We start from the raw sequence: 11320 nt of genomic DNA on the forward strand, positions 1-11320 counted from the left end.
ACTGATCCTCGAACTCTTGCTTCAGGTCCCTCGGTTCCATTGCTGTGTGCACACAGAAACACACACAGAGTGTGTGAGAGCAGGGGCTGAATCACTGCAAGCTATTATCATTAGTATTCATATAATTATTAGGAGGGGATCTTTTAATGACCAATATCAACTGGTCACGTTGGCCCAGATTTGACTCAAAACCAGATGGAATCTGATCTTTTTAATTTGGGTCACTCATACGTGGTCCAAATCAGATACAGGTCTGATTCTCTGCAATGTGACCTCAGTGTGAGCAGACACATCAGCATTCCTAATGTGGGTCACTTCAGGACCTGTTTACACTGGAATCTGATATTGGTCACATTTGAAAAACAATGTGAACAACTAAAAAACAATCAGATCTGAGAAAAAATAATTTTTCAGAATTAATTAATTAAGCGCCATTAGGTGTGTCAGACTTTATTTGTAGAGTTTGACACATAAGACAAAGTTCTCTGTTTGCAATGGAAGAAGTTATCCACTGCAACAGTACTTTTGGTGTCATAAGTCTATGGGTGGGCACTTATATGTGCATGCCACAATAAAAAACAGAAATAACTAACTAAAAAGATTAGGGTCGATATTAATCCGGCAAATGAAAATAAAAGCTTATAAAAATGGAAAAGGGGACAAAAATCCCCATGTGTTACAGCTTTCTATTCGTTGTGACATACATACATACATACATACGTAACTTTGAATAATGGCTGAATTCCATTTAGCTATTTTTTCCTGTCTTCTAATGGAGTCATCATTAGAGCTGCAGTAGGTAACTTTTTGCTATATTTGCTGAAACTTTCACTATATCCTGACAGTAGAACATGAGACAGAATCTGTGAAAATATCAGGTTCCTCTGGCTGAACAGATCACAGATTTTCAGCAAATATTGACAAAAAGTTATTTTTATTAAGGTTCCCTACTGCAGCTTTAATATTACAACAGTTGTGACTTTGCTACTATGAAAAGTCTAGTAGTCTGGGTGGCTGTGGTTGTGGTAGAGCTGGCCATCCACCAATCAGAAGGTTGTTCGCATGTAGAAGTATCCTTGACCAAGATACTGAACCCCAAATTGTGTGTATCGTGGGTGAATGTGAATGAATAAGTTTCTGTTTTATGTGGCACGTAGTGTAAAAGCACTTTNNAGGTCCATTTACCATTTATATTTAAATGTCTGCCAGGAAAATGGCTTATTCATGGAGATCTAAAACATATAACACTGATATCTGACATACAGTAGGCCTTACATATTTAACATTATTTAATTACCTCTAGCTGTGAAATGTATTTATTTTATTCATACTCTGTGTGTACACTGTGTGTTTTGTATATTGTGTTGTATGTCAACCATTGCTCATATACTGTACAGCACATTACATAAGAGCAACAGTAGCTCAGTGGAAATTAAACACTTTCTTACAACAAATAAATGTTTCTTGAATAATAATCAATGCACTTAAAAAAACACACATAAAGACGTCGTCATCATCAATAAATCAATAAATCCATGCAAGCAGCATATATTAATAGAAACAACAAACAAACAAATGACTAAACCAAAAAAAAAAAAAACATCTAAAATACAAGTTAAATTTGTGTTTTAATTAAAATATAACACAAGTAGTTCAGAGTTTTAAGGCACTTTTCTTTTTCACTTGTCTTAAGGATTTAAAGAAAATCTTCCAGTCATGTCTAAATGCCACAAAGCTCTGAGCAACTTTAAAATACCTACACTTGTACACAATGTAACATTTACCTATAAATATTATTACATACAAATTCACCACCTTTTTCTTGCATAGAAACACCAAAGTGAACATTATGATATTCAGACCCAGAGATGAACTAATCAATGCACTTCATTCTGAGCGGTAACCAGGCGCCATCAGTCCGCAGCATTAGAGCTTCAGCCTTCATTCGTTCATTTAACGGTTCAATATGACAATAACATGTTAATGTGCAATCCATCCTGACATCCTGACTGTTTCTTTATAAACTATAGGCCTACAGTGTGATATTGTGGCGTTACAAGGAACAGCTGCTTACCTGAAGACGGAGTCTCTTTGTTTGAGTCTTTTTCCTTCCGGGTACGAAGTTCTACATGACGCACCTGTTGGATTCTACCTGCCTCCTTAGTTCGCAGTTCAAACACACGGTCCTCCTCTTCCTCCTCACTTATTATAAAACTAATAGAGACTCCACACTCCATGTAGAACCGTGTGGAAATGGTACAGTAGCTCCACATTTAGCTATTGTTAGCTCACAGCTGGAGAAATATTTTTTTTTTGTCATCTTTGTATGGAAGATCATTTCCGCCAAGAAAAAAAATTGTCTAGAATTTTGAGTATGGACTTTGTTATCTGAAAACAGGAGTACCCACACATCCCTGCAACATGTAAATTACAGAACCCTGGCGTGATGTCAGCCAAAAAGTACAAGAAAATAATTAATACCCATTAATGATGATCTTAATGAACAACACAGGCATAATAACAGTGTATTAATATTGCAATGTGACATGTCAGCCAAAAAGTTGCAAAAAATAAAAAATAAAGACCCATACATTAATGATCATCTTAATTAACAGCACAACTGTATCAATAACACATCCATACAGCACCGTGATGTGAGTCAGCCAAAATGTAAAAAAACTATTATATATTGATGTCAGGGACCAGAAGGGATGGTGTATAACACGGGGAAAAAAAATAAAGAAAGAAAATAAAACTAAGCATTCAAATGTATGGAAGTATACTTGTGGCACTTGCGGCCCTTGAGGTAGGAGTGCGGCAGTGACCCAGCACCCCTGCTTCCCTTAGCTATAGAACAAGGCAACTGATTTATAATAAAAATTTACAAAGACATTGTTACTTTAGCTGTCTTTTTTTCTAATGTACAAGTTATTTTATAATTCTTAAACTGTGAAGATTTGCTTTGATTTCAGGATTGTGTTTAGTTTTTAAATTAAATGTCTTTTTTGTCTACGTTCACACTGCAAACCCTAGCACTCAATGTTTTTTGGTGACCTGCATGATGAATGTCAATATATATAATAACCATTTGACCTTTGCCATTATTTTGTGCCAAACAAATGTTATTTTAATTGTATATTAGGGGGTAGTTTAAATTAATGAAACAACTAGACATAAGAATACGAAAAATACTGCATGGCGTATTAAATTATTTTTTATTATCACTACATATATAACGTTAATATATATCATTATAATACACTTTGGGAAGATTTGATTGGCTCAGCAGTGTGGGTAGGCGGCACCCAACATACACGGAAATGTTCCCTGACAGACAGCGTTGGTGACCAATAAACGCATCATACTCTGTCATCGTCACCTTTTTGCTTACGTGGAGGCAGGAAGCGTACTTCCCCCGGTTTTCCGGGTTGGAGTTCCTGCAGCAGAAGTTGTTTTGGAGGTGCGATGGCCGAGGATCAGACACTACCTCTCCGGGTCTCGGAGATCCAGGACCCGGCGGTTCTCTTCGAGCGATACAACACCGAGCAGATCCGCCGGGTCGAGCGCAAGGTTCGCGGGGAGATCGAGCAGAAGAAGGAGGAGCTGAGGCAGATGGTGGGGGAGCGCTACCGGGACCTGATCGACGCCGCCGACACCATCGGAGAGATGAGGCAGTGCTCGGAGAGCGTCGTCCAGTCCATCCAGGACATGCACCAGTACTGCCACAGGCTGAAACAAGGCAGAGCCAGTGTGGGCAGCAGCAGACAGGAGGTGAACGGCTTAGCTAACTTTCTCTGGTGTAGTGTTAAACATCACCGGGTGAGCTCCGTCATCTTAGGAACATCAAACTTCATTAAACAAAATTAGCATTTGATGCTTTCATCCCATATAAATGATATGCAAACACACACTCCAGTTATAACATTAGTTTACACTTAATGAACGTCAACGCAAAACGCTGAACAATTCGGCGTGAAAAGATTGCCACACAGAGCATGTCTGTTTCTTTCCACGCCTCTTTGGAACCAAAACAAACAGCAGCGACCTCCCACAAGTTCCTATCTGGTTGCAAATGAAGTGCTAATGGGGAATCATTTGTCAGCCGAATTTACCTCAAGACCCCACTGATTAATAAACTACCTGAACATTTACTTGGACAGGTGTGTATTATTGCTAACAAGCAACATGAAGGGGAACATTTAAATTATTATAAATGTTATGGACATTGGGGACATATCTTCATAAATTAATAATGGAATGCACTAAGTTTAAAACAAAATCAGCTTTATAGATGATTCTTTACAATTGCATATATAACCTGAAATTCATTATATTACTGTAAATCACTAGCTACTAGCCTACTACATGCTGTATATAAATATAATGTGTCTGTGTTGTAGAGTCAGAGGCAGTGGCAGGAGAAGTTCTACACCATGGCCTCCCAGATTAAGCTCCTGTTGGAGATCCCTGAGCGCATCTGGAGTGCCATGGAGGCGTCCCAATACCTCCAGGCCACCCAGCTCTACTTGCTGTGCTGCCACCTGCACAGCTTGCTGCAGCTGGAGGCTGCTACAGGAGGCCACTACAGCCCCGTCCTGGCCCGCTTCCCCATCCTGGTCCGTCAGGTAGCGACCACAGGACACTTCAGGTACGGGATGTCATCATGTAAAGTTATAATGGAGAAACTCCAGGCATCAACATTGAAAAAACTAGTGATGGATCCACATGCAGTAGTCCTAACAAGATCCTGTTTAGTTAGTGAAAGCTAAGTCGTAGATCACTAACCTGTCTTTTCTTTACAGGTCCACCATTCTCCTGGACAGCAGGTCTCTGCTGCGGGGCCGGGCAGTGTCGGACCAGGCCATCGCTGAGGCCTTGGTGTCCACCATGCTGCTGGAGGACAGCTCACCACGCCAGGCCTTGGCTGACTTCCTGCTGGCCCGGAAGGCCTCTATCCATCAGCTGCTCAACCAACCACAGCATGGTATTTAACCATCAGTAGAACCTGCCAACATGTATGCATTTTAATGTCAGAGTGTGCCATAACACATTTTTTACCCAAAAGTAATTAGGCGAGAAATTTAGCTTGAAGGCTTTTACTGTGAAACAGAACAGGAAATGTTTGCAGTATCATTATCATAGATGTCTACTGGTTCATAAAGGTGTGTATTTGGTCCAGGTGCGGGGATCAAGGCTCAGGTGTGCAGCCTGGTGGAGCTGCTGGTCACCACTCTCTTCCAGGCCTACGCCGTCTTCTACCTGCCCCCAGAGGGAGGCCCCAGGCCGGGGGAGGGGGCCCTGAGCTGTGGCATGCTTTTTTCTATCCTGGAGAACGTCACCTCCACCACACCTGCAGGTAAACAGCTGAGAAGTCCTGGAAGTCAGGATAATTCTTTCCTTACTGAGAGTTATTAAAAATGGCTGTATGCAAGAATGGTCTCTTATTTTTCCCCATAAACCCTAGGGTGTTTTATCTCGATTTCCACTTCTGTTATTATTTTTTTGGCATAGGCACTACCTGTCATATATTGTTATTTTTAGAATAAGTTAGGCTCAGAAATGCTTTTATTTGGCTTTTCAGTCACAATTAAGTTTTTGTGTCTATATGTCTATAGGTTTTAAAACATTCAACTAGTATTTTAAGATAAAGGAGAGTATCAGTGTTTCAGAGCTGTACAAAACATGGATCAGTGTGTTCTGATTTGACCCTTCCTAAGTTCCGCCCCTTTTTGCTAAAATATGCTATGTAATAAAAGCAACATCTTAAGTTAGCTAGCTAATGTTTGCAGAATTGCAAGCTAATGTTAGCAAAATTCTAGCTAACTAGCCAGCTAATTTATCTATTGCTAGGTAGCTAGTTAGCAAACTTATTGCTCACATTCGCGAACTAATAGATAAGTCTCCCAAACCTAATGTACATAAATATAATTTTTTTAAAGACTGGGATGATGGACCCTTTCCTAAGTCCCTCCCCTTTTCAGTCTGTATTCCAATTAGGTAGCCCACGGAACCTCTGTCAACTTCTCCTTTCCTGGAATATATACCCAACATGCAAAGAAAAATGGAGAATGACATTTTTTTTTGACTGGAAGTTCATAGGAGGTTTGAGATGTAGTTAGTAGTTAGAAGGACAAAGATTGAATTGACCCTTCCTAGTTGAAAAGAGAGTGTGTGGAGCAAGGGCCAATACCAGCCAAACGTTTTGGAAGCAACTTAAGGTTTCGGTTCAAAAACCACTACCTTTGCGTTCCAAAGAACAAGAAAAAAGAGAGTGGTACTAGGCATGGCTGGAATGATACAATGAAAGCAAGGTTTGAGACTATGCGGTTCAAATCGCCAGATCTCATGTTCCGCAGACAAACGTGTACTCATACTGGTTGCCATGCGGGGCCGTCCGCGAGTGGGGCAGCGCCTTGTCAGCGAGGCTCCTAAGTGTGCGAGGCTCGATCTTTGGGACTGTTGATATTATTAGTTTCGGTTTTTGCTTTTTATATTTCACAATTTGCCTGGCCTTGCTCACATCTGCATCACTTCTATCCAAGTAGATATGAGAGGGTATTTACTTTACCCAAACTCGTTTGATTCGAGAAAACAACTGTCCTCACGCTTGAAGAGCAAAGTCCTGGGCCGTGCTGGTTTCCCCCAGTTACCTGACCGAGCGGTGAGGAGACCCTATTCGTGGCCTGCAGAGCCGGCGCAAAAAGCTATAAGGCAAGGAATTGGCGAAGAATGTGGCAATATAAACCCCTCTGTTACCATGGAAAATGTTAACTCATACAGAACGGAAAATCGACGAACTTGAGGGGCTTGCGCTGTGTGAAAAAGTTAAAATCGTACAGGGAGTGCAGGTTTGCTGCTGCTTCATGAAAACGTGGCTGGGCTCTAATGGCTAACCTTCCAGACGTTAACGTTGAGGCTACCCGGGCCTTCGGGAGCACAGGTCAGGGTCGGACAGGCAGACACTAATGCGCCTGGTGGGAAGGCGGAAAGGAGGCGGACTAGTGCTAGTACGGGTGAACACAAGGGTGGGTGAACCCGTGGAGCAGTGTGATACATCAAGATTTTCCATTCTGCACAGGGCACGTTGAGCTGCTGGCGCGTTAGGGTTTGCGGACGCCCTTCTGACTTGCCCCACGGAGTTTGGACACGCCGATTTGGTGTATTGGTTATATCCCACCACGTACTGACGCTGGGTAGTCACGTCCATCCACTCCGCTTGTAGTCGGACTACAAACACAGCACCCCGGGGGAGGCTCTGGTGTTAATCTCTGGGGACTTTATCACCGTGGATCTGCGCACAAACACTACCGCTTTCTTCCAGTATGTGGACTGCTTACACCAGGGGGAAATAAGACTATTGATCTACTCGTAGCAAACGTTAAGGACGCAACAGCCGCTCACCACTCTGCATGCACTGGGAAAGCTTGATCACGAACCTGATTCTGGCTTCACTCACTATAAACCAAGAGTTGAAGAGGGAGCAACGCCCACAACAATGCGCTCATTCAGGAAGTGGGTCTTTTTGAAGCATTTTGAGCAGGCTCTAGAGATGTTTTTGGTAGTACGGCACTGGAATGTTACTGGCAGGGTGTCGCATCGTGAGGACATCGGAGGGAGGCTGTTGACTGTACTACTGACTAACCATCAAACTTCTGTGATGGATGTTGGTTGTTCTGTAAGAACTGTGCGGCGTGGCCATGCCCAACACAAGCCCTGGATTACAATTGCATGCTCCAAGGGTCCTTCTTAACCAGAAGAAGGAGGGGGGGGGGGCGGGCCTTTAAAGACGGAAGATGCAGCGAGCTTAGACGCGTACAGGGGGATGGGAACTCAGGGCAGTCCCAGCCAGGGGAACAGTGAAGGAGCAGTACGCAGAAGGACAGGCTGGAGCAGGAAACTGCAGAACAACAGCATGAAGGCAGGTGTGGAATGGGGATGGAAGATCATCACCGGCTGCAGCTCAAAGTGGGGGCGCCACATGGGAGGGAGATTACAGAAAGAGCAAACCTGATGAAGCCAATTCTGTCCAGCAGTCGACACCCATCAGCGCGCGCGCCCGTCCGTTGTTGTTTGAGACGAGATGATGGGTGGTCGCGAACCTGTGAAGAAGTTGGGTGTCATCAGGTTGGCCTTTGCGTGTATCGTCTCCCTCCATGTGGCCCCCACGTTGAGCTGGCAGCGGTGATGATCTTCCAATCCATCCGGACAGCGCGCCCCCTTGCATGCCTGTGTGTTGTTGTCTGGCGAGGTGTTGTGCTTGCCTCCAGCTGGCCTTCTGTACTGCTCCTTCACTTCCCTGGCTTGGAGCTCCTTGAGTACCCTTGCTACGCGAACTCCTGCTGATCTCCGTCTTTAAGGCCCTCTTCTTCTGGGAAGAAGCCCAGCAAGCTTGTAATCCAGGGCTTGTTGTTGGCATAGCAAGCCGACAGTTGCTGTACAGGAAGCAACAAGCATCTCATAAGAAGTTGGGATGTATTTCAGTAGTACAGTCAAACAGCGCCTCCTCGATGTCCTTCACAGGCGAACCGCTGCGAGTACATTCCAGTCCCTACTACCAAAAACAGTGCTCTTAGAGCCTGCCTCTGCTTCAAAAGAGCGATTCCGAATGTGGAGCGGCATTGTTGTGGGTTGTCTCTCACTCTTGTTTTTATAGGTGAGGTGGGGGGGGTGGGGCCTGAAGCAGAATTCAGGTGTTGTGATCAGCTTGTCCCCAGGCAGGCAGGAGTGGTGGCGCTGTATCGGCGTCGCTTAACGTTTGCAAACAGTAGATCTAGATGTAGTGCTGTATTTCCCCTGGTGTAACAGTGCCACAGTATGCTGGGAAGAAACGACAGGTAGGTTTTGTTGTCCAGTAGTCAGGCGCTGATTAAAGTCCCCGAGAGTTACACCAGAGCCTCGGGGTGCTGGTGTTTGCTATCCTGACTTACAGCGGGAGTGGATGACGTGACTACCGCCGTCATTACGTGGTGGGATAGTAAACAATAACAATGGCGTGTCCGAAACTCATCTGGGCAAGTGTGAGAAGGGGTCGCAACTACGGCAAGGGCCAGGCTGCAACGTTCCCTGTTGCAGATGGAATCTTTGAGTGTCACATGTCCAGGGTGTACACACCGTTGTGTTCGACGCGGTATACAGCTAGGTCCGCCTCCTTTCCGCTGTCCCACAGGCATTAGGTGTCTCTGGGGTCGCGACCTGACTGGGTGCTGAAGCCCGGGTAGCTCAACGGTTAAACGTCTTGGAACGTTAGCGCATTAGCACCGTTTCGTGAAGCATCAGGGCAAACTGCACTCCCTGCTAGATTTTACGCGTTTGTTCAGCCAGGCAGGGCAGTGTCGTCGATTTGTGTTCTGTAGTGGGAGTTAACATTTCCAGCGTACAGGAGTGTTTATAGTTGCACTTCTGTACGGCCAGTTCGGGCTGCGCTTTAGCTTTGCGGCCGGCTCTGCAGCCACGATAGGGTCTTCCTCACCTCGTCAGAGTAACTGGGGAACCACCACCGGGGCCCAGGGACTTTGTCTTCAGCGTGGATAAGTTAGTTTTTTCTCGAGATAAACGAGGTTTGGGGGGTAAATAAATACCATATTCTTATTGGATTAAGAAGTTGATCAGATGTGGACAAGGGCACAAATGGTGAATATAAAAAAGCCAAAAAGCAAACTAATAACTATAAAGTCAAAAAGATCACTGCACACTAGGAGCTGCCGTGAAAGGCTTTGCCACTCGCGCGCGGCGCCATGGCAGACAGTATGGGAGTACAGTTGTCGGTCTGCGGACACTAGGAGCTCTGCGATTTGCAACCAAAATTAAGTTCAAATCGCTTTTCATGTATTTCCAGTCATCATAGTCACTCCTCTTTTTCTTTGTTCTTTGACGAAGTAGGTGTTTTTGAACCGAACTTAAAGTTGCTTCCAAACGTTTGGGCTTGTATGGCCTTGCTCACACATCTCTGTTTCGAACTTAGGAGGGCGTCAATCTCATTTTTGTCTTCTGTAGGACGGCGTGCAGGGTAGACCGTAGTCTCAAATGCCATTGACTTCCAGTTCAGAAAAAAAAATGTCATTCCATTTTTCTTTTGACATGTTGGTCTGTGTGTTACTTGGTTGTGACGGAGTTAAGGTCATACCACTGTCTAAGGAGTAAAAATCTGGAAACAAAGATATGTATGTGTTCACTATTTTAACTTCTTTGACTGCAGGGAGGTCAACAGTCAGGCTTGGAGTTGGGTGCCAAATAAATTTTGTATTATGTAAGAATGGTATTATGTATATTAGTTATTAAAGGTACTGTTGCTTGGAATTATTGAGCTTTGATTATAAAGACAGATATGCATATGCAATAGGAGGAGAGGGAAAAAGCTTCCCTTCTTCCTGGTAAGGCACTAGTCACGAAAAACCTCAATTTCACAGGCATGAGAAGATTCTAAAGTACAAAACAGCCGTTATTGCTCAGAGTTCATGACTTTGTGTTGGGACTTGCGTAATTAGGTGTTCCTTCATGGCTAACTGGAGAAGGAAAAGTATGGTGAACCCTTGGATTTAATAACTGGGTTGACCCCTCCTTTCGGGCAGGCAATAACCTCAAGCCCCAACGCTCTTCCTCGTAGGTTGCCCAGAGTCAAGACCTGCCCGACACACGCGGGTCAGGAGGAATGCTGGACAGTCCTCTTTTACAAAACTGTTTCTATTCAGCAATATTCTTGGGATGGTCCTGTGTGAACACTCTTGAGGTCTGGCCAGCAGCCATTCTCAATCAGGGTTTGAGATCAGGACTCGGTGACCTGGGCCACTCCAGAAGGTATTTTCTTGTGTAAGCCATTCTGTGATTTACTTCTGTGCTTTGGGTCGTTTGTCTGTGGCATCCCCATTTTCTGTTGAGCTCAATTGGGGACAGGTGGCCTTAAGTTCTCCTGAAAAAATGTGATAAAACTTGGGAAATTCATTTTCAGTGTTATAGCAATGCTGTCCAGTCCCTGAGCAGGCAAGAGGCAGCCCAAACATGATGCCCCCTCCACATACTTGGATGAGATTCGATGTTGGTGTGCTGTGCTTTTTTCCTCCACACGTCAGTGTTGTCTTTCAAACAACTCAACTTTGTTTTCATCCGCACAGGATATTTTGGCACGTAAATGGTAAATGGACCTGGTACTCAAACAGCTCCAACCATTACACTACATTGCCACATTCACCCTTTCAAACAGAAACTAACTTCATCATAACACATTCAGCACACGATGCAGCGACATCGGGAGCAATTCGGGGTTCAGTATCTGCTCAAGATACTTGACATGGAGTGACTTGTGGGGGAGGAGCCGGGTTATCGA

General features: G+C 44.2%; 2 protein-coding genes across 2 annotated transcripts in view; one reads left to right on the forward strand and one right to left on the reverse strand.

The window, feature by feature from the left end:
- The window catches only part of smim22 (small integral membrane protein 22), a gene marked incomplete in the record, with an annotated part of 3777 nt that extends 1413 nt beyond the window's left edge, over window positions 1-2364 (reverse strand). Inside the window, 1 exon segment of the mRNA XM_035654222.1 lies at window positions 2075-2364. Within this exon segment, the coding sequence (XP_035510115.1) occupies window positions 2075-2273 (199 nt within the window).
- zgc:158403 (tetratricopeptide repeat protein 39A) overlaps window positions 1-11320 on the forward strand; it is a gene marked incomplete at its 5' end in the record, with an annotated part of 767589 nt that overhangs the window by 390039 nt on the left and 366230 nt on the right.

The sequence above is a fragment of the Morone saxatilis genome, unplaced genomic scaffold, assembly GCF_004916995.1.
Source record: "Morone saxatilis isolate NCDOM2014 unplaced genomic scaffold, NCSU_SB_2.0 Contig14, whole genome shotgun sequence".
In the NCBI taxonomy this organism is placed as follows: Eukaryota; Metazoa; Chordata; class Actinopteri; family Moronidae; genus Morone; species Morone saxatilis.